This window comes from Conger conger, chromosome 2 (genome assembly GCF_963514075.1).
Source record: "Conger conger chromosome 2, fConCon1.1, whole genome shotgun sequence".
Classification (NCBI taxonomy): Eukaryota; Metazoa; Chordata; class Actinopteri; order Anguilliformes; family Congridae; genus Conger; species Conger conger.
In genome coordinates, this window is record NC_083761.1 from 47908967 (window position 1) to 47932538 (window position 23572).

The following is a 23572-nucleotide window of genomic DNA, read 5'->3' on the forward strand; positions in this document are numbered from 1 at the left end:
CAAAGATCTTCAACTGCCCTGTAGAAAAGATTTATAGCGGAAGGTTCTGAATGGCAATACCTGCTTCAGCAAAATTAGGATCAAAACGTACTTATTATAGTGTTATTGTTACAAGAACCTCAGGCTGTATGCATCTACCTGTGGCAGACATAATGGAAGATTGATTGGAAGGATTTTCCAATACGGTGTCAATCTGGTTTCCTTTTTTTTTCTCCACCGTACCATTTCTATTTTAGCATGTATTTTGCCAATGACTAAAGGAGAATCTTGAAATAAAATTCATATATGATGGAAAATAAGTCTGTAATATGCTAAAATAGTCACAGACACTCAAGATCAATTCCCACCCAAATTATTCACAACGGCACTTTCTTAGAGCTCGGAACAGGTGAGAAATGTTGCCCTGAAGGTTTCAGGTTTTACCATATCATTGAGAAACATTTTCTAGTGTAAGAATAAATGTGAGGCCAATAGGAGGGCAGCTTTTTCCAGCAGGTAAATATGAAATATCTAAGCAAGGAGGTAACTGGCTAACTCGATAGACAGTGATCTAGCCAGACTAGTTTTTACACAGCAGAAAGCAAGGCTGTAGTCTGCCATCAAGAAATCATTCTTAATAAATCAGAAATAAGTCCACAGTATCTAGCATTTTGCTAGCTGAGATTACCCAATAAACCTACATTTAAAAAGGCATTTATAGTTTAATTTTGAATGTTATCAGATTTAAATACTGAAATGATCACTATTAATAGCAGCACACGGCAATGTCATTTGCACTCCTTCTCACCCCTAAAACACCACCAAATTAATTCCGATCCATTCCTTCGAAAACTAAAGAGTTTAAGGAACAACGGTGATGCAGTCAGAGATGTTTTTTGATGCAGGACATGGCAAGTAAGCTCATCTTTTTCTCAAAAACCTTCCAACAGCAGATGGTCAATACAATTATGGCAAATTAGGCTGAAGGTGCCCTTTAAGAAGCACCAGTATGTGACTGTTCAGACATTGTTCTTAGATGCCAATATTGTTCCGACAGCTATGAAATGGATTCGCAACAAATTCAGACTTGTGATAAATGAATGCAAGTAAAGCCAACTTAAAAGAAAGCTACATATGATATTCTAATTGAAGTGTTGCTGCCACCCAATGGTAAAACAATAATATGGAAATTACTGACACGCAGATGTAGACGGGTGCTTTTAAGAACACGACCAGTGCGCACATAAAGAGATTGACTATTTATTGATAATTAAATTGGATAGCAGTTACAAACCAAACCTAATGGATAAAGAAATGTACATGTGTAGTAGAGCAGAGCTTTGGAGCAGAGACTGGCCAACCGTTGGGAGCGCTACTTCCAGAGTTTCTTGATGGACATATTCTTCTCACTGTCCTTCTGCATCACCTGCATAGAAACAAGATGGCGTTTGGTTAATCTGCACTCAGTGACTGATGAAAAGGAGATGAGGAGCATGGAAGGCCACATATAAAACAGAGGGCTCAGTTTTAGATTTGAGAGGATTAAAAGAGAATGAGGGACTTGCCTTGGCCACAGCCATCTCAAAATCCTCCTGTGTGACGTGGACTCTCCTCTCTCTCAAGGCGTACATCCCAGACTCCGTGCACACGCCCTGACGAGAGGCAATACAGAGAGTGGGGAGTGGGTATAAAACTCTTATGCTCAGAATGATGGTGTTTGTTTAACAGAATTAACCCTACATCAGCCTGTAACAAGCTTACATATGGTGTTTTCACACCTGAAAGGAAAGACTACCCTGAATTAAAACCAGGGCTGTTTCACAAAGCAGGATTACCGAGATAGCTGGATAACTGCACTGAGTAACACCTGGAACCATCCAAAGTATGGAACGTGGACTGGGAAAAAAAGGAGCTGTTCCGGTTTTACAAAGCAGTTATCCAGCCATCCTCCTTTGTGAAATACCCCCCAGATATACAGGCACGGCGTCTACACAACACTTCACTTGCTACCTTTCAGTCAGATAAATGGTTAATGGTAAATGGTTAAAAAACAAGGGCTGTCATTTTAAAACAAACTGGAGAAATATTGCAGGTTGTGTGAGCTAATCAGTCCACTGTGAAATACAGGGTTATATCTCCAACAGCTATGAGACAGAGAAACCGCAACTGCCTACAAGCACTACAAATTGTGTCTCTGTGAAATTCTTCGCCAAATTTTGAAAGCGCATGACTTGGAAGAATTATATGATTGGAAACATAACTGGAGCAAGTAATGCCTGATAATGATCCCCTTTGAACTGGTCTGAAAACTACATAGCACATTTTAACAGAAGTCTAGGAATAAGAGTATATGTATGCGTTTTCTGTAGTTGTATGCATGTGCTACTTCACAATAAGATTGTTCAAGATGTTTCTTCTCCATTAATTAGGATTACGTTTGTTCTTTAATTAAACTGAATGTTACTTCTTGGAATCTTTCTTCTCTCTTAAATATGCAGGAAATTTCCTGGCATACAAATTCTGATTGCGCCAAATCAATCAAAAATACAAGCATATTGCAGAGTGGTTTAATTGGCCAAGACACAATTGTCCCATTTCTTAACCTGGCTCCATCATAGAGAGCTGGAGGCGTTCACAGACAGCTCTCCGACTTCTCACCTTGACCTCGGCTCCTGAGGCGCCGGGCATCAGCTCTGCGATCTTGCGCAGGTTGATCCCACGGGTCAGGTTCATTTTTCGGGAGTGGATCTTCAGGATGTCCAAACGGGCCTGAGGAAGAAAGGGAACGCTCAATCAGTCTCTCGGATCAATTTTCCCATACCGATACAGCTTAACGGTAGTCCCAATACTTTTCGATACTCTTTATCAATACTATTCTACTTAATTACGTGTAAAATAATGCATGGTTATTTTATGATTATCTTTGGGTTCAGGGCCATGTCAAAATCTCAAAATTAATCTCTGCAACTAAATATCCGTTTTTCGATGCCCATCCATAAATATGGCCGTCGAGTCCAAGGGGAGCTTGCCATCATTTAACACCAATCTATTGAAATATTATTTACTTGATGAACAAGACAGTTCATGCGAATGAGCAACAAATGACGATCTGACCTCTTCATTTGGAGGAGGAAACTCAATCTTCCTGTCGATACGACCAGGCCTGAGCAGGGCTGAGTCCAGGATGTCGATACGATTGGTGGCCATAATGACCTACAGGACAACATTCAAGACAGGCAAGGAAAAATATCAGCGCATTAAAAATACAAGTCACGAGTACCATCAGGGCCAGCCTTACAAAGCTGAAATTGAAAAGACAAAAAATGTACATAACCTTCACAAATAAATAATTTACACATACAAATTATGCACACATTATACATAGTCATTAATTTTCTTCTGCATCAGTAATCCTGAAAAAAGACTATTTCAGAGTACAAGCCATGCATTTTAAAATGCATATCAATGAATTCGCAACTTCCCAAAGACAACCCGACTGCAGATTTGTCAAGTACACCGAGGAAAGACCAGTTATCAGATAAACTTCTCCTTGCGTCACCTTGATGTTTTTGGTGGCCTCAAAGCCGTCCAGCTGATTGAGCAGCTCCAGCATGGTCCTCTGCACCTCGCTGTCCCCCCCCGAGCCCCCCTCCAGACGAGACGAGCCGATGGAGTCGATCTCGTCCATGAAAATGATGGAGGGCGCATGCTCCCTCGCCATGACGAAGAGCTCACGTACCATGCGGGCTCCTGCGGGCACAGAACAGGACGTTACACGCAAATACGACGGACACCGCCAAATAGGGACCCATCTGCATTCATATAGAACAGAGGTCTCCAACCCTGGTCCTGGAGAGCCATGGTGTCTGCCGGTTTTCATTGTTACTCTGCACTTAATTAATCAATTCGAGCAGTCACTAACGGTTAACTCACCTCACGTGGTTACTTGGGCCTCAACTGGGGGCTGATTTTAATGGGAAAACAAAACGCAGTACAGACTGTAGCTCTCCAGGACAAGGGTTGGAGACCACTGACATATACTGAAATTTTTACTCCACAGATATCCAAAGATATCCAACAAATTAAACACAATTTACTTGCAGCCATGTTATGTATTACTTTACATTTTATTGCTGTAAAAAGTGGAACCTGAAAAATTCATGTGACCATGAACGTTTTTTTTTTTTTAAGTCATTCACCAAATTGTGAAGCAGATAAGCCATTGACTGTTGAACAGTAGTATGAGCGATAATGTGGTTTGGTATCCATTACCACAGTGCCTCATGTGTACTCTTTGGTGCTTTGAGTTTCAAAGGTCTGTCAGAATGGCCACTGAAGCAGATGGATCCAGGCTCACCTTCTCCGATGAACTTCTGCACCAGCTCTGAGCCGGACACCCTGATGAAGGTGCAGTCGGTGTGGTGAGCCACCGCTCTGGCCAGCAGGGTCTTCCCTGTGCCGGGAGGCCCATACAGCAGCACACCCTGAATCACAAAAGACATTCACCAGTCAACCACGCTCAAAGGCAGCCATTTTATAGTGACCATACTTCAGTCTCTTCAAAATTATCTGATTTTCTAACTCCTATTAGGTTACAAAGCTTATGATTCTTTTAGAGGAATTTAATGCATTTAATCAGAAACTCACACACCTGATTTAATGACTGAACCAAACCACCAAAAATGCCCATGATTACTTAAATCAGGTGTGTGAGTCCCTGATTACAACAAAAATCTTCTGACAAGTGTTGAGGAGTTGAGAGACACTGTTCTAAAGACCCTAGCAGCACAAATGTCACAAACCATTTCTCCACCTTCACAAATCATCAGGGGGCTAAAAGAGCCAATAGGGACTCAAATCAGTCAAAGGCAGTTACAAACAAACAGCATAAAACAAGCACGTCCCAACAATGTAAATGAAGAGACAAAAAACATGGTCGCAACAATGAGGACAATTAATTAACAGAAAATTAACCCCACCCAACCCCCAAGGCTCAAGTCACCCACCTTAGGCTGAGCAATTCCAAGAGCTTCAAACAACTCAGGGTGTTTGACTGGCAGCTCAATCACCTCCTTGATCTCCTTAATCTGTTTGTCAAGACCACCGATCATCTCGTATGTGGAATCAGGCACCTTCTCCACCATCATCAGAGATACCAGGGGGTCTACTTTGTTGGGCAGGATCTTATGGAGGGTGTAGCTGTCATTGCGCAGGGCCACGCGGCAGTTTGGGGTCACCTTGAAAAGAAAACGAAAAAACATCAGCGCATTTGGTAAAGCCTCAGCGCAGAACCGGATTCAAACAACTGAATGACAACAGGGTTAAAGAAGTAGCCTCGGGGGCAGCCTGTAGCCTAGTGGCTAAGGTACATGACAATCAATCCTTAATCACTCCCTACTTCCCAGCTAGACCACTCCGGTCTGCCAGCTCTGGTCGCCTTATGGTTCCCTCACTACGAGCACCTGGCGGTCGAGCTGCACGTTCACGCCTGCTTTCCGTTCTGTTCCTCAGTGGTGGAATGACTTGCCGACCACTTTCAGGATAGCAGAATCCCTCCCCCTATTTCGACACAGACTAAAAACACACCTTTCAAACTGTACCTTAGCCCTACCTCCTGATTTCCCCCGCCCCCCTTTCTGTTATCCCTATCCCTCTTGTCTAACCCCCGCCAAAAAAATAATAATAATAATAATAATTTGCACTAGTAAGTCGCTTTGGATTAAAAGCGTCTGCCAAATGACAAAAATGTAAAATGTAAATGACTGGAACCAGGAAGGTTGGTGTAGCCACGATAAGAAGCGCACAGCTGTTGGGCACTTAACCCTGCATTGCTCCAGGGGGTATTGTCCCCTGCTTAGTAAAATCAGCTGCAAGTCAGAAACACTTTGGATAAAAGCATTGGCTAAATACAAAATTATAAGCTCTTAAATTGAATGGGCAACATTGGCTCAGGTGAGTCGTCTGGCAGTCGGAGGGTTGCCAGTTCGATCCAGCCCTGAGGGTGTTGTATTGTCCTTGAGCAAGACACCTATCCCCCAAATGCACCTAATGAGCTGGTAGTTGCCTGGCATGGCAGCCAATCACCGTTGTGTATATGTGTATGTATGGGGCGGGGCGGCTTGTAGCGTAGTGGTTAAGTTACATGACTGGGAGCCACAACGTCGGTGGTTTGAATCCCGGTCTAGCCACAATAAATGATCCGCACAGCCGTTGGGCCCTTGAGCAAGGCCCTTAACCCCACATTGCTCCCCAGGCGCTGAACTGTGGCTGCCCACTGCTCCTAATAACTAGGATGGGTTAAATGCAGAGGCCAAATTACCCCACGGGGTTCAATAAAAAGGTATATTATTATACTATTATGACTGGGTGAATGAGAAGCATCAATTGCACAAGTGATTTGGATAATGGCGCTGTATAAATACCAACCATTTACATGGTAGGCAGACCCACTTAAACCAAGTAGTAAAACCAAAACAAAAACGGAAAAACTACTCACATCATTAATATCAATGTTCTTATCCACATCCACGACAAACTTTCCCTCTGGATGCACCTGTGATAGAGAAGATAAAGAGATTGAAGGAGGTGAAGCTGGACTCAAACACATCCTCCGTCAACATAAGACAAGGACAGAAGAGTCTCACCTTCACAAGCACCTTCTTCTTGTCCATGGCCCTCACTACCTCACCAACATAGGAGCCCTGCTCCTGAAGCAACTGCAGCTCCTCGCGCAGCAGACGCACTGAAAATAAAAGCACAAACTCCTGTATTATTACTGAGAGCACACATAGAGGTACTTACACACTGTATGACCAACACATGTTCAGGCAGATGACAAAATACAGACAAAGGTAACATAATAGATACAACCTTACCTTTTGCATTGAGCTCATTTCGTTGTGCCTGCAGACGTCTAAGATTCTGACTCTTGTCATTCACCGTTAACTGGGAAGAATAAATAAATGTTTACTTACATATTCTAAAAAAAAAAGAAAAAAAAAAAGTAATAACCCATGTGTGATTTCCTCACCTGAAGCTCCTCGATTTTTGACAGATAATACTGCCTGAGACCAGTGCCTCCTTTACTATCCTCCATCTCCATCTGCAGACACATCGAGAACAAACAACCGTTACTCTGGTCAGAGCACCATAAACAATGTAGCCGACTCACCTAAAGTTGGTTAGGTTTCATGGACAACATTGCAACTCTCAAACATGATTGAGTTTTGTTCGATAAACAGGGTGATCTGGAAACAATAATAATATTTTGGTCGCTAAAGCGCTAATATAGCTGGGCAACTTTGCACTACACAGCAGGGGCAACCGCCAACCAATAAAAAAAACATGTCCATAAAGCTAGCAAGCTAAATAATGACAAAGTTAGCCAGACTGACACCTAACTTAATAAGGCGTGAGTAAGGCAACTAGCCACAATGCTATTTTGTTATTCCGAATCCTGTAACAGTTAACAGGGCATCACTAATTCGTTATTCAGAGTTTTGCTAGCTAGAAAACTAGCTAACTTAAACCAATCGAAAGTACTTTTAATGATAAATTAGAAAGTTATAAAAATATTACTGCTAGTAGGTCACAAGAAAGAAGTTAGCAATCCAGCTAACAATAGCTGTCATGCTATCCATCTTGCAACATAACGTTAGCTAGACTAACTGAAGGGGGATAACCAACATCTATTTAACATTAGCCAACTACATAAGTATAAGTATTCTACGAAGTCGGTGAAGCTCAGTCTAATAGCGACTTAGTTTTCGTTTTGCAAATATGAACCTTCAGTTTGACGTTATTCGTACCAGGGCTGATATTGGCTAGCTTTCTGGCTCGCTAAGTTAGCTGGCTACAATGAGACAGCAAACCGCATCAATTCGCGTTTAAAGTCACAAATTATCACACGATCATTCAGACATATATTCCACCTGTTACTGACATCCCATTTGACATTAATGTCGTCAAATGTAATGGTTAGCTATGTTTCGAAAGAACAACCAGCAATAGACACAAAGCAATGAATTAAAAAAATAATAAGCACTGTCCCTTACATGATCTAGACCGTCCAGCGCCATCTTTCTAAAACTGACTTCCGCAGAAACTCGAGGGTACTTCCGAAAAGATTGGAGGCTGGTCATTGCCGTAGATCATAGCGCCAACTAGCGAAATTTGGATTTTGTGCAACGCAAGAACGAATTCCTTCTTTTCGACGGTAGACGGTAGGAGGCGTAAAAACACAAAGAAGGGGCCGTTTCAACGGAATAGACTTTTTTTTATTAAATGTCGCTCTAAGCGAAGATGTTCTGACCTAAAACATATGTCAATACTACTACTACTTCCACCACCAACACCACCACTACTATTACTACTACTATTACTACTACTACTACTACTACTACTACTACTACTAATAATAATAATAATAATAATAATAATAATAATAAATTAATAAATTAATTCTGGTTCTTAGTTCAAGAGTGTGATGAAAGAGAAAGGGAATCTTGTTGATCGTCCATGGGGAACATGGGGAAGGCATGTTCGTTCAAGCCAGTTCCCAGTAAATAACTACCTAGCTCTGGCTTCATCTGAGCAACAGATTGGGGCCTGAGACAGGTATGACCAGCTTATCCAGTTTCATCAGACTTTCACTCTCAACTGTTTTGAAACTCTCCAGCAGCCCAACTCAAACATGTAGGGACAGTTTCAACGGTATAAACGTTTTTTTTTCTGTCCGTTACGCCTGGTTAAACGCCCAGTGTACTGTACACTTTCATTTTCATTTATAAATATACCACTACATACAATAAGACCCTTAATGAATTTGTTCATTGATAATATATGGTTCTCAATCACAATGCTGATATTAATTATTGCATTAAAATTGCAATTTTGCATTCATATGCAACACAAACAAGGTTTTTTTCAGGTTGTCATCAGCTCCTGTGCTTTAGTCCATTCAGCTAGATGCTGTCCTCAGAATTCTTCAGATCCCTGGCCATTTCTCTGGACACAAAAACAGATTAAGGCTACAAGACTACAAACAATTTTTTTCCAAGTATTCATAGACTAACCCTGAAGAAGAAAAAATGAAATCCACCCAGTTCATTAGGACTGTATTGATTTCCAAGTCACAAAATGTTTTCCTTATTTCTGAGTATGAATCTCCTTACTCACACTGCTGAGGGGAAAATAAAAAACATTGAGCATTTACACATTACATTTAATAAAACAGCAGAAACAACCACCAGATTCTTCCACACTGCAGAAAATCTTACCCCTTGCAAGAGATTACTGATCACATTTCTAGCTGCATCGAGTACCGTTATTTTCCTCATTGTTTGAGTAGCTAGTACTTGTTGCTTTACACTATTTCTCCAATATCCATTTCTCTGAACTACATTAGTTGGCATTTAAAACATTAAGGCAAATTAGAATGTGTTTTGCAGTTCCAAGTAAAGACAAAAGAGCACACAGAGCACTCCACACAGTACATATTTGTTCCAGCAAGCACATTTTATTTTTTAAAAATGTTTTATATATATTTTTTTATAAATGTACCAAAATCCCAAAACATATAAAGCGTAAAAAAAAGATATAAAAAGTTTCTGATTGTAAATACAAAAACATGCAAAATTCTTTAAAAAGAATTATCAAAAGTGTGTTCATTTCCTGGTTCAGAGAATACTGAGAGAACAGTCCTTTCCTTGTTAAATGCAGTCAGCTGACGCAAATAACCAACTGACAAAGGTCAGACATGTTTTGAACGGAGTTACAGTTCCTGAATCCCAATAGGCCACACTGAACAGGGCAGAGCTGTCCTCAGTACCATTGTGCCTTTGTTCTTCAGATTCAAGTGCTTTGAGCAAGAACTCTACAACTAAAGCAAGAGTTCGCCTGGACTCCAGAAAAGACAAGCAATTCTTACTCATAGCCTGGAAATCTCCACAGCTATGAAGTGTATGTTTTATACTTTTCAGTTTTTAGTCTGTGCTTTCTACTGAATGACACATATAGGATCATTTAACTTTTGCCAGCTATGAAGTAGCTGGAGAGCGCTAGAGAACAGACAGTCTTGACACTGAGCCACCTTTCCCCATAAGCACACACTGAAACATGTCAACTACAACAATAGGATTGTCCACACTTCGACATTAAAAATACACCTTAGTGCAACAAACTTTGCCACAACAAGTATATGTGAGCAGATATGTCACATTTTTGGAATGTTTTCTTCTCACTTTTACAACACACAAAAAAAAAATAACCTGCATCAGGTTTGCAGAGTTTAATCCTAGTGGTATGAAAGGACACCCATACACGTGGGGGGAAAAAAACACACCAGAGCCCTTAGAATGGATTGTAGAAGGCTTAATCTATGGCTTTGATTCCTTCCTAATCAATATAGTTTCAAAGATGGTCACTGTATAAAGACTCCCAACATAAATCCACTAGGCTCAGTGGGCTCCTGTCTAATCCACGCTGATTTCCTACAGGATAGCCAAACAAAAAGGCTGTAAACACTTCAGTGGAATAGTTAACTGAACAAGCGGAAAAAACAATACCAAAAACCCCTATAACCATGCAAAGCTCCAAATGCCACAAAGACGTCCTGTGTCCTGGCAACCATAGATATTAACACACATATTGGGCAAAACTTACATGGAAAACCCTTAAGCTTTCATAAGTTTTGCATAACCGGGGTTTTCCAGGTTTAGGTGCAAAAATTCCTTATAATACCTCATAATCACGGATGATGAAAATTATAAAAAAATAAATTTGGTTGGCTTTAAAACTGACAGACATACAAGAGAAATAAATTGCATTAATAAACAGTAGGTTTCATACTCCAAAAAAAGACACCAGACAGTGTACATTTCACTGTGGTCCAAGGTATCACAGGAAGTACTGATGAGAAAAAAAATCACAGAAGAAAGGCAAAGAAAGGCTTTCCCCAAATTTCACACAAATGTAAAAAGTGAGAAAGAAGGCTTTAACTGACAGAAGAGAAATCACAGGTGGTTACATTGGAAAATTTCACAAGAAAAATAGGCAAATAAAAATGGAAGTGCTTGAAACTGCCGATGTCCACTGATTCCAGTTTTGCTGCTTGGTTGCATTTCCCAGCTTTGCTGTGAAGACAACCGCCATGGTGGGCCTGCCTTTGTCCTGCTATGAGGCCTTGGGTGGGGGGGGACAAGATGGCCGACAGCTGGAAAGCCCCTCCATGTGAGAACAGGGCTTCAAGTCAGTCGGATTCCAAGTACCTGCTCCAGTTCCTGCCTTCTCTGCTGCACCTGAGAGAAGCAAAGCAGACCACCAATGAGACGGCAGCCTTGACTCGTCTGTTAGAAAACAACAAAATGGATCAGATGATGCAGCCTGTAGCCTAGTGGCTAAGGCACATGACTGGGATCCAGAGGGTGATTTGGTGGTTTTACCTACCACACCGATTTTGCCTCAATTACCAAATAATGAATGAATAATTAATAGGTTCCTCTTTTAACCTAGACCAGGGAGAAACTCGGCAGACAAGTAAAAAAATTAGGTGCAAGTACAACATTGCGCAGCTGCCAACCTTAGAGAAGACATAACGCCCCACAGCCTCTGGCACCCAAGGCGCTTGGTAGAACTCCGTACGCCTCTCTTCCTCTGGGTTTCCCGCAATGTCAGTCATCAACTAAAACAAAGACAATCGTCATAAAGACATGTCAAGGTTTCATTCATTTTAAACTGCAGTGGTACTTTTCTAAAAATAAAAATAGAGATCATCATCAGGCTTCTGCACCCCATACTTCGTAAGTGACTTTACAAAATGTAATTAATTTAACAAAAAAATGTGCCATAGAGGATATGGAACATCAGCACATTATACAACCTCTATTCCCAAACCTACAGTCGGTTCAACTTAGATTTGAAGGCATGTATTGATCAACTCAAACCAAGATTTGGCAATTTAATAAGCGAACCTATATTAAATATAGGCAGTATCTGCAGTAATCTATGAAATTCATAAATGCATATAATCTATGAATCTATGAATTCAGAAATTCAGAACCTACCTTGAGGTCTCTGCACTGGGACTTAAGCCAGTCCTGGATGAACTCCTGTGGGTTGTTGCTGAAGCTCAGCATGAAGTCTCTCTGTGTCTTCAGTTGGTTAATAGACTCAATAGTCTCGTGGATCTATGAGAGACTTGGCACAGTAAATTTGGACCCCAATAAAAATGTTGCTTCTTAACATTTAATAAGAGTTTTCTGGCCCTATCCGAATGAAGAAATTGCGGCACTGCCAATTTGGCAGGAGCAAAATATTACTTCTGGAAATATATTATTTCTGGAAAACTGGTAATCTCAGACCTTCATCTCCAGGGCAGCAATCTCTTGTTGGTTGGTAGTAGAGGAGAGGAAGCTGTTCATCTGCCCCTTCAGAGGGTCGTCCACCTCGACGTCTATATCATAGCAGGCGGTCTTCTTCTGGTCATTGGGGTCCACACTGCAACCACAAGGCACTATCGTCATTTGTGCCCAGAATCACCGCTCCCCACTACAGTAGCCCAGCTCAGAGCCAGAGTACAGTCCAATTCAATTGTATTTGTATAGCTCTTTTCAAATAAGACTGCTGCAGAAGACACTTTACAGAGTAGCAGAATGGGGGGAAATTGGAAACCAGGCCCCAGATGGGAAGCACAAGAGGTGAAAAAATAAATGAATAAAATACTCCCCAGTGAGGAGAAATACCCTCAAACTTCAGTCTCCTCTCACCTGATCATATGGTTGATGACGATGGGGTCGGGGTGCTGCAGCAGGCTCGCCAACTTCATGGGGATCTCTGAGAATCTCATGCGGGTGCAGCTGAAGATCTGTACGAAAGGGGAGGGTGTCAGTCACCAATGATCAAATCCCTCAAGAGACACTTATTAACTTTTTCTTTATGGTGGGACCACCCTCCATTTTTTTTTTTTTTTACTCTATTCAGACAGGTAGAAAGCAGAGAGGGTAACATATGGAGAAGGGACCAGAGCTGAGAACATGACATGGTCGGAGATGGAATCCTTGGACCCTAAGGACCACGTTACACGTTCCGGCCTGTTGTTTTTCCGTTCTACCAGTTCTGCTTGTCAACGGCAACCTCGTATGGTTTGCACCGAGCATTCATCAGCCACAGAGAGGTGGAGAGCGCGCTCACCTGGCGGAAGTAGCGGTTGCAGTTGATGTACTCCTTCTCGTGGCTGTCCTGCAGCTTGTTGTTCTTGATGTAGAGCCAGAGCGCCTGCATGATGCTGGCCCGGGTCTGTGTGTGGACCCCCAGCAGCCGGGCCAGGCGGGGGTCTAGCTTGTACTGTGGGGGCTGAGGAGGGAGGAGAGGAGGCCATCTTAGGCCATGAACACGCTAGCACTAAAACCCATTTCAAAAACAACTCCAGCTCCTTAACCCCTTCAATCCCGGGCCCACAGGGATTTGGCTTTGGTTGAGAAAGTTGATAAAAATGAGTAGGGTTTTAACAGGGGTTCAAAACAATAGTATAGCGGTCATTTTGATTGGTGGAAAAGGTATAAGGTCTTATAAGGTTTTAACCCGAAAGGGTTAAAACATTCAAATCCACACTATCAGGGGTTTTAAATTTTTTCAGCTTAAGACCCCTCGGAAACCACCATTTGAGTAATGTGTACAGACAGATGAAGGCAACAACTAAAACCTCTATAGTGTGTACGTAGCATTAGTAGCACATTCAGAAGCCTCAGTAAACAAATTATAGTAAACAAAAAAGCAAATTATAATGCTGGGTCAGGTGGGTAATTCAGCAACTAGATAGCGATTGTGACAATTCAGGTTTAGTAGGCCTACAATAAGCCCACATCCCAACCGAGATTGAAACTGACTGCCTTCCAGTTGCGTGTCCACTTCCCTATTTGCAGCTCGGTAAAGACAAACTATTTCAGCGCGTGTTCCGGGCAGACTCTTGCATCACTCCATTTCCTTTGAACAGTGCGGCGGTGGGATATTTCTGAGAGACGTGCAGGGGTACCTGGTGATCCAGCATGAGGAGCAAGGTGCACTTCACGCTCACGTCACCTGGCCTCTTCACCTGGAAGCCGTCCGTCTCCTGGGTGGTGGGCATTCTGTGCCACTGAGACAACGGCACAAACACGTCGACAGTTAGGGCCCGGCGAAAACAACTGATATGAATTCCACATTAATTTTCAGTGAGCTGGTATCCAATAATTCACTAATAAGAACAGTTTGAAGAAGAGTTCTTTTTTTGCTGGTCACAATGATCATTTTTGACAAGCCAGGGACTGGAAACACATTTTGCGGGTGTGCTGAAATTCTTTTAACTAAGGGGTCTCGGCCAAGAAAAGACACATGGGCAACATATTGTTACTCGAGTGCTAGTATAGCAAAACATGCAAGGACCGGAGCATAGAATGCACCGTGTGCACAACGTCCCAAGGTACTCGGTCTCATACCTCAACCAGGTGGTTGTCTGGTCCATACAGCTCCTTGTCAAGCTCGATGACCAAGCTCTTGAAGAAGGAGGAAAACTTCCTCTTCTGCTTTCCAGGCTGAAGAGATTAGGGAAGAGGGGGAAAAAATAAACAAAATGGAGGGATAAATAGTTTTTGTGTCTGTGGGTTATTAAAAGCATAAAAAGGCGGCTGCATTGTTTGGGGATGACCACATCAGGGGCAGGTTCTGGGGAAACTTGGGATTCTTGAGAACTGGCTATCCTTACAGGCCTCCCTGCCATGTTTCCTTGTGCAACACTCCCTCCCCCACCAACCCCCCCCCCACTCCTACACACGTTCCAACTGCCGAATCAAAACTAGTTCCTCCTTTTTCGTGTGGCTGCAGTCAAGTGGACGACTCACAGCTGGAGCACAAATATGAGGGTTTGTGTCTTTGTGCCTAGCATATAACGTAACCAACAGTTTCCATTTGCTTTCTTTGGGGGATTTTGAGAGCGAGTGCAGGACTGGGAGCACATCTGGTTTCAGGGAGTGGGCTGAGGACAACAGCCAACCCAGTGCAAAAAAAATGGAGAGACACAAGAAAACAACCCAGCAGGAAAAGAGCCAGAGAAACCCTGAAAACCCTTCTCCTCTTTTAAAAGCATCTTAAAAAAGCAACGACAGTTGTCAAGACTGAACTGTTCTAAAAGCAACCACCTAATGATGAGAAAATGTACACTGGTCTTTCAGGTGGCTTGGTCTGCTAAGGACACATGTTGTTTTCTTACTAGCTAGCCTGCCAATGACTTAACTGAACCAGTCTAATCTGATATGGCATTACAGACAGCTTTCTCCCACAAACACCCTAGCACTGAAAGTCCACGCTCAACAACATAGTCTCATTTCAATGGGTCTGGTAAGGCACAAAATTTGCTCTCTTAGCTTTAATTAAATATAGATACTACTCACTTAAGACAAAGCAGTGTCTCTAATTGCATTTAAAGTGGATGGATAATGTGATACCCCAGGCTCATCTGAAGGATCTCATTATGATCATTACAGAGTGTAAGTGTAGAAGGCTGGATGGCCCGCTCAGCACAGCGAAGAGCGCTCGGTCTCTTCATTTCCCTTCCCTGTATTAAATTAACACTTCTTGAATGCCACCCCACCCACGCTGCCTCGACCACGTGACTGAGGCCCGCGCCCACGCACTTACGTCCTCTAGCAGCTTGCCCTCCACTCTCAGCTCCCAGGAGGCCACCTTCTCTGCCTCCTCACCCTCTGGCTTGGCAGGTGTGTAGGTGTTAGAGATGTAAATCCTCAGCTTGCGTTTTTGCTACACGCGGAGAGGGAGAAAGAGCACCGGTTTGGTACTGCTGGCCATGGAAGCAGAGGGTTGTTTTTTTTCCCCACCGTTCAGAATATCCCCAGCAAATAGGTTCTCAAAATATGTCTGGTTTTGTGATGCATTGTGCGACCCTGCAGTATTACTTCACGGAGTTATTGAACATCTTTAATTAGATTAAAATACTGAGCTTAGAGCAGCAATACATGAAAGATTCATTCAATCATACTAATAATATACAATGCTGAATACACATGCAATCAATCTGAGAAGCCAACCTAAAGATTAAATTAAGCTACAGAATCTGGCAACCACCACCGAACCTATGGGGATTTCCAGTTATGGTTCCAAAGGGTCTATAACATATGAAATTGTATTGGTTCCATTAAAGCCACATTGTCAAGGCGCCTTCAAGACTATTAATGCCAAAAAGAGGCCACCCTCATCTCCCAGTCCCAAATAAGGACTGCTGGCATATAAAACCCAACATTAAAAACATAACAGACAAGTGAGAGCTGGAACTCCACATATAGTCTCACAATGAGAGCGATTTAATGGGGCAACAGTAGCTCAGGAGGTCCAAAATCCCCTGCTCTGAGTGTATCTTATTTTTTTCTCTCAAATAGAAAATATTACATTGTTTTAAGTTACTGTTTGCTTTAAAAGTTACATTTTCTGACCCCATTGGGAAATCTTGAAATTAGTCAAAACTGTTTCCGCTCACTGGCAATAGTTTTTCTCTTGGCTAGCAAAAAAGTAATAGAAATAAGATTTTAAGTCTAAATATAAGACTAAAATACCTGTTGACAGTTTAGGTGTCATTAATAAAGGCTTTTAGGAATGGTTAGTGAGCGGTTTGGTTTAAATGGAAAACACAGGAACTCTCTACCGTGATGGGCTTCTTTATGGCTTCTTGGATCTCCATACGTTTACGGGCAATTGTCTGATCCAGCTTCCGCTCAAAGGCAAGCAGGTCCATGTAGGCCTGAGATTCAGGGACCAGGTCCCTGATCTGCAAAGGTCAAAATGGATGGTCACTATGCAAGTCCACGTCACACAAAAGCAAATAGGAGTCTCTGCTCTTCTATATCAATGCATTGTCTGATGACAGTTGAGGTACAAACACACAAAGATCAATTTGTTCTTTTTGGGGATCCAACCTAGAAACTTTGAGTGTGCAACATCTGCTTTGAAACTCACCCTCTGTGGGAGCACCTTGTCAGCCATTTTGCGCCTTTTGACACTAAAAGAGTCAAAGAAACAATGTGTCACCTTTAAAAGTACAGGGGGGGGGGAGAATAACTCAAGAACTAATGCTGCTTAACATAATGAGTCATGGGTAATATAATTAGACACAACCTAACTTATATTGGACACAACAAATCTATACTAATATTACTATACTACATTTGAAGTAATGTAGGTTACCCCCAAACACAGACCCTGGGGTTCAGCTGTTGGAGCTGCATTATTTGTTATTCAGCGTATCAGCATAATTTTTTTGTTCTTTTTCTTTTTTAAAGTCATGCCCTGAAGACGTCTTGTTCTTAGGTTGCTTTAAATGTGCCTGCATCCCTCCCCTCGATATTCTGCCCCACCAGGCATCCTCTCACAGCACTGATGAGAGCCATTATAAGGACAAAATGCCACCGGGCAAAAACAGAAAACCTCAGAAGCATCACTGAAAGGTGACCGGATGACAGGCCTTCCCTCGGAATGGGGCACAGGTGGCACTCACCCACGTCTCTGACTTCCCAGACCCTGGTGCTGCTGCTGGAGGAACCTCTTTCGCGAAGGGTCCATGGCGACCGGAGGCATTCCAGAGCGCATGGGCAGGCTGGAACCATAGGAAGGCCCTGGCACAGGTCCCGCCATTCCTCCCATAGGCACTCCTCTACTGGGAGGCATGCCAGGGCGCTGAGCAGAGCAAATAAAGGAGATAGCATTTACCACGTGGCATTGCGCTAGACATCCCTAACTCATATACATGCTCATCTGTACCACAGAGATAAGACATGACAAGATTGTTCGTAAGTAGAAAATACAATTGTGATATTGCAATGAAATCAAATGAAATCGAAAAAATACAGCACATTTTACTTTAATGAACATAACATGCATGCATTAACGAGAAATGCCGGTTCAAAACAGGAAAGATGAGTTCCATTTCGGATTCCATATAAAGCACCCACCGCATATACACTCACCAAGCAATTTAATAGGTATTTAGTAGACTTCGTTTTTAGACTTCTATGGCTGTAGTCGATCCACTTAAAGTTAAGATGCGTTGTGTGTTCAGAGATGCTCTTCTGCATGCCACTGTTTTAATGTGTGGTTATTTGCGTTACTGTCAGCTTTGACCAGTCTGGCCATTCTCCTCTGACGTCTCTCATTGACAAGGCGTTTCTGTCTGCAGAACTGCTGCTCACTGGATGTTTTGTTTTGTTTTTTGCACCAATCCTTGCCAACTCTAGAGACTAGTGTGTGTGAAAATCCCAGGAGATCAGCAGTTTCTGAGATACTCAAACCACCCTGTCTGCCACCAACAATCATTCCATGGTCAAAGTCACTTAGATCAAATTTTTCCCCCATTCTGATGGTTGATCTAAACATTAACTGAAGCTCCTGACCCGTATTTACATTACTGTATGCACTGTACTGCTGCCACACAATTGGCTGATTAGATAATCGCATGAATAAGTAGGTGTAATACAGTAAAAATTATCCGAATAAAATGCTTGGTGAGTGTTACTCTTTTCCCAGAAACTAAGGCTGGAGCACAAAGCGCTTGACAAAGAATGCATCTCATTAAACTTTAAATTACACGAGGTAGTAATACAGAGGTGAATGATGCACCAGTAAAATTGATACCAAATTTCAGAATAAATGAATCACCTGTGAACTGCACAACCAAGCTTTGAAAAAAGTTATTAATTGGGGTAATTATACGAGTGGTACTTTACCTGACGAAAGAATAAAACAGGCAATATTGAAATTCTTATTATAAAATTATAAAACGAGCATTTTGAGCGATGTGGTCCGGAAAACTCCATAGAGAATGCTTGCTGCAAAACTGAGGGTGTCTATTGTTCAAAGACACTAGCGTGCATTTTAATTTTACAATTGATTTAGATACAATTGATTTAGGTTTCCACAATTGCAATATCCACTCTAATTGTTTGGGCTTGTTTTGGCAACGAGGTCCCTTATCTGTTTTGAAAGTTGTCACTCTTGAAGTGTCATTTCTCATTGTCATTTTTCCCTTAACATACTCATGCTGTCTTTCGTTTCATTTAGTTTCAAAGGTAATGAAAATAAGAGACGTTTCTGATTCTAATCAGATCTAAAATGAGCTGCAGTGTTTTCCGCCGTGTGCCTCTTATCTATGCTGTGAGCTGACACCGCAGCTGTTTTAATTTCCCATCCATCAACATGTTACAGTCACGTAGCCTAAGCCGCCATTGTAAGGCAGTTCAGCCTTCGGTGGAAAAAGTAACGTTACAGACAGCAAAAAGTTCAGATTTTATCTTCCCAGCTTTGTCTTCGCTTAAGTCTGTTCCTTCTCAACCGGCACTGTAATGATTGCAATTACATGGGATCCAGGAAGCTAATAAAGCTTAACAAAAGAAGCAATCATACGTGACATGCTGTGCAATATGCTCTTTTCTGGTTGAATCACACTTGCATTTAGAGGATCGCTATCATTTTCCTTAATCGAGAGTTTTGTCATGGTGCTTCTGTTGTGCAATATATAACACAGTTGTTGAACCTAAGATTGACGCAACACATTTTGAAGTTTACAGATTATCCTCTTCCACATTTCATAGCCGATTACTACTGGATTGTAAATATTGTATGCTTCAACTATTATAACAAATTCCAATCCGCACATTTGCAGATATTTTTTGGATGATTAAGACCTTGCTTACGCAGGTCAAACCCAGAATAGCCATGTCCAGTGACTGTAAGCACCAACACTTATAGCCTGTCTACCACTTTTGCCGCATTGCCCTCTTTTTGACTATCATTTTGATAACAGAATGTATACCTTTTTACTAAGGAAATGTAGCAACTGAGATTTTATTACAAAAAATCTGTGTTATCCAGCCTGACTGAAATTGTTACCCGGCATCACTGACCCTTATAGCATTTCGGTAAAAACTGCAATATCAGCCAGATGAACTAACAGGAGAGGACTGGAGTTTGGGAGCACAAACGGGCCAATGAGAACTATCTCTGAAAACGGTGGCAATTACCATCCCATTTTCAAATTATCCTATAGAAATATACAGTAACAACATTGTGGAGCTGGATCACCCTCAAACATCACAGATTTCTGAAGGACATCAACACACAGGCAACACATATTTATTCCTTTAATTTCTATCTAAAGCCTAATATGTATTCTACAATAACATGCAATGCTAGAATTCAGGCATTACTAGATTTATGTCCCAATCAGAGACTGGGGTGCAGGGTTTAAGTGAAAACACTTGTTTGAACCGCACAATGCTGATCACCATAAAAAGATATCCCTGTAGAAAAAAGGAGGTTTGGGTTGTTGGTGCAGCAGGCCAGAGCATACAGAGTTAAGCACTCCATTCAGTTTTCACCAATGGAAATAAGGCCACAGATGTGCACAGAGATCCCAGGACCCAGAGATTCAAGTGCAGAAATTAACTAGCACCATCTCAGTTTAGTTTTCAAAAAGCCTTCCGCTCTTCCAGTTGCAGGACTACAAATTTGTGCAGCTTTCTAAGAGTCTAATACTAACTTCACAAGAAATCAAGTTTCCATATGACAATGCCAGTAGAAGTTGCAATGTGTTATAGGACTGGATAGGCCATATTTAATAAAATTCATTATTTCATTTGCATACATCACACGTAATATTTTGAAATGCATGCCCAACATTAAATTGAGTCATTTTGTGAAAAATCAACAAGTGTGGGAGTTGACCACGCCAATTTTGACCACTCAAACTTTGTGTGAATATTAAATCAAGAACATCCACAACATTAGCCTCATTGGATTTGCATTCTAGAGATATTGGCTCTTAAAACAGGGGGATGGCACCCAAAAAAAGTCACCCGCAAGCAGAAATTGGGGTTTGTGTTCAATTTTGGAGCATAATATCTTGGCATTAAAGCAGGAGAAAAACCTGAAAACATTTAGTCTGAAACTTGACAGAAAATGGGTGTCAGACTACATGTTTTCAGACTTTTTGGGTGCCATCCCCCTGTCAAACTGCTGAGAATAAAAGTTATGGTTATTTCTATAAAGTTATTTATTTTCATTATTTCAACAGCACCACTTGGTGTATGACTACCAATCTTCTAAGACTAGTAGATATTTTGGTTAAGAACAGCCAGCCAGAGGGAAAATTAAGTCAAATAGATCCTTTATTCAAAAATGATATAATGCCAAAGTTGTATCTGGCCAGAAAATGACCATTAAATACTTTTATATCAATGTGAAAAAGCTATCACTAAATATACAAATGCAAGTTATGTTTTGATCATTGTTTTATACCAAAGACAATCATTTACCACATTTTTGAGCCACAGTATATTTACTTACAGTATATGTAATTGTTCCTGCAAATTGAGGTCCTTTTTTAGCTGATTAAAACATTTTTGTACATAAGTTGGCCTATTAGGCCTATGGCTTTTGAAGAACAAGCTATAATAGGTTTCATTTTGATTGGAAACTTTCTACCTTACCCTACCTTGGTTGAATAACTAACACTTCTTGGTCATTTTCTGCCCAGACCAGATTGTATATGTTTTTAATTATTATTTAAAAATTATCCATTCGAATTTCTTTTCCTTGTGGCTGTTCTTAACAAAGATATTTACTAGTATTTGAAGTCTGGATGCCATTGACCAAGTGATGCTGATGTCGGGAGCCAAAGTATGTTTTATTGTAAACTAAGCTTCTCTTTGAAACAAACTTTTACCCTGCACGATTGCACACGCGAAGTTATGCACACACAATTCGCTGCATAGTTAACGTTAGCCAACACAGTTGACACATCGTAGGTTTCATAAACCAAGTCAGTCGATGAGTTAATCAGACATTAGTGTACTCTAGCGTGCGCCTGCACGCGGAAGTGAAGCATTAGCCAAATATACTTGCTAACGTGCCTGTCAATTTGTAGTATCGTTAGGTGCTAGATAGATATATCAGTTCATATGAACTCAAAGAGACCTTTTTCTTTTCAGTGAAGAATTACGCCACAAAATTCGCTGACATTAGCTCCCAGTTATCATTTCGCTAGCATAACGTCGCGAGCAACAGGACCACTCGCCTAGACTAGATCATCCAAGTTGCTTTGTTTGCTCATAGCTAGCTAACTAACTAACGCTATAGTAAAACTGTAACGGATAAGTTACGAATCGCAGCTAGCAAACCGCAGTGCTATTCAAGTTCAGCTCCAGTGTGTCAACTGGTCAACTAATATTTGTTTAATCACATTTCCCTGCTTCGTCTCCCCAACAGGTTTGTTGAATTAACGGCTTAAGAAATAGTCAACTGAAACCACATCAAGTTAGCTCGCTAGTAGCTAAGATTCGTGGTATTGCTTTGGTTTTGAAAAGCCTCCACCCCTTCACTTGAAGTTATTAAGATTGTAAAAAGTTATCTTGTTACCTGATGGTACTGCGAGGCGGGGTTAGTTATGGTCCGGAATCCAGAGTTCTGTTGCATTGCAGCTGGCGGTGGTGGCATTCTCACGCTGCCTCCATGTCCAGCTGTCATTTGGTTAACGTTCATGTTAGGGTTCATTGGACTACCTGTATTCATTTGGTATCCCCCTCTCGAAGACATTTTCGTAAGAGTAATGGCAAGTGGCAAATCACTATGTCCAATGCAAACGTCCTTCTAACAAAACGTTTTCAATAACATGAGCAACACAACTTATATGCTAGCTGGTTAGCTGATTTGGCATCTGATTTCTGACTTGTCAGTTAGCATGCAAGCTAACCCGTAATAGCTACGACGTAACGTAAGCTACAACGGCTGCCGTTGACTAGCTATAGCTATTTCCTGGATATGTTTTCAGCGACCTCTCACTCCCCCTTTAGCGTGTAAACGGTTGCTGTTTTACGTGTCATCACTTCCCATGAATCCATTACTTTGTTCAAGCCCCCTGTTTTTAAAATGGTTGGAACGCAAGATTTCGAGCGCCTGACCAATGTCTAAAGATAGCGATCATACAGGGTTTCTCTTGAGTGTGTGTCTGCAGCAACACTCAGACGCCTCCCTTCATCTAGGGTTGCCAGTTCAAAAGTAATTCTCTGTTGGTAGGCTACGCTTATTGAAGTCTCGATTTCCAGATCAGATCATTGCCTCTGAGTAATAAGAAAGATCATTTGTATAATCTTGTGTTGGGGGATATTTGTATCGATTTGTATTCTTATAATATGCACTCCCAACCCTTGGTTTAGCCTGGATACCAAGAATAATAACTTTGTAAAGGCATTTGGCTTCTTGGCTCCTTGGTCATGCTTGGAATGACCTTCAAAAAACATGGAGGTATTGAATAGTTTTTAATTAAATTAACACACCAAAAGAGTAAATGCTCACACAGAATAATGCAAAAACATAAACATTGGAGAGGCATCAGAAGAAAAATAAGTCAACACCTGCACACTACTGCATCTTCCTAACAATTCTAACAAACAATGTGAAAGCAGCTAGAGGTTGTGATGGGGCATAGTAGGTTTTGTTAGACACAGTGGGAAATGCCCACATTAACAATGAGAGCAGTTATATGACATTTAACTTGCACAGC

General features: G+C 41.5%; 2 protein-coding genes across 4 annotated transcripts; both read right to left on the reverse strand.

The window, feature by feature from the left end:
* Positions 1–1225: 1225 nt before the first annotated feature.
* Positions 1226–8113, reverse strand: psmc5 (proteasome 26S subunit, ATPase 5). Of its 3 annotated transcripts, none has more exons than XM_061230742.1 (12): positions 8034–8113; positions 7010–7081; positions 6855–6924; positions 6624–6721; positions 6476–6532; positions 4986–5216; positions 4337–4463; positions 3539–3729; positions 3094–3192; positions 2638–2748; positions 1545–1631; positions 1226–1405 (listed from the first exon to the last, which is right to left on the reverse strand). In XM_061230742.1, exons 1-12 carry the CDS (start codon positions 8055–8057, stop codon positions 1352–1354), a joined length of 1221 nt encoding a protein of 406 aa, XP_061086726.1. In that variant the 5' UTR covers positions 8058–8113; the 3' UTR covers positions 1226–1351. The 3 variants fall into 3 exon arrangements, with proteins under 3 accessions (XP_061086726.1, XP_061086729.1, XP_061086728.1); XM_061230745.1 differs by lacking the exon at positions 8034–8113 and adding an exon at positions 7911–7996; XM_061230744.1 differs by lacking the exon at positions 8034–8113 and adding an exon at positions 7788–7926.
* A 1363-nt stretch (positions 8114–9476) lies between these two features.
* On the reverse strand, positions 9477–22980 carry smarcd2 (SWI/SNF related, matrix associated, actin dependent regulator of chromatin, subfamily d, member 2). The gene is made up of 13 exons (XM_061230747.1): positions 22429–22980; positions 17516–17694; positions 16978–17020; positions 16667–16789; positions 15649–15768; positions 14451–14546; positions 14009–14110; positions 13168–13329; positions 12744–12841; positions 12339–12474; positions 12042–12164; positions 11558–11659; positions 9477–11276 (listed from the first exon to the last, which is right to left on the reverse strand). Exons 1-13 carry the CDS (start codon positions 22603–22605, stop codon positions 11223–11225), a joined length of 1515 nt encoding a protein of 504 aa, XP_061086731.1. The 5' UTR covers positions 22606–22980; the 3' UTR covers positions 9477–11222.
* Between the last annotated feature and the right edge of the window lie 592 nt (positions 22981–23572).

Coding starts and splice junctions, on each gene's coding strand:
- psmc5 (XM_061230742.1), bottom strand. CDS start 8,057: ATGGCGCTGGACGGTCTAGATCAT. Junction 6,925..7,009: donor CAAAAATCGAGGAGCTTCAG/GTGAGGAAATCA, acceptor TATTCTTCCCAG/TTAACGGTGAATGACAAGAG. Junction 3,193..3,538: donor AGGCCACCAAAAACATCAAG/GTGACGCAAGGA, acceptor GTTGTCCTGTAG/GTCATTATGGCCACCAATCG.
- smarcd2 (XM_061230747.1), bottom strand. CDS start 22,605: ATGTCTTCGAGAGGGGGATACCAAATGAATACAGGTAGTCCAATGAAC. Junction 13,330..14,008: donor TCCTCATGCTGGATCACCAG/GTACCCCTGCAC, acceptor CTCCCTCCTCAG/CCCCCACAGTACAAGCTAGA. Junction 12,165..12,338: donor TTGCTGCCCTGGAGATGAAG/GTCTGAGATTAC, acceptor AGTCTCTCATAG/ATCCACGAGACTATTGAGTC.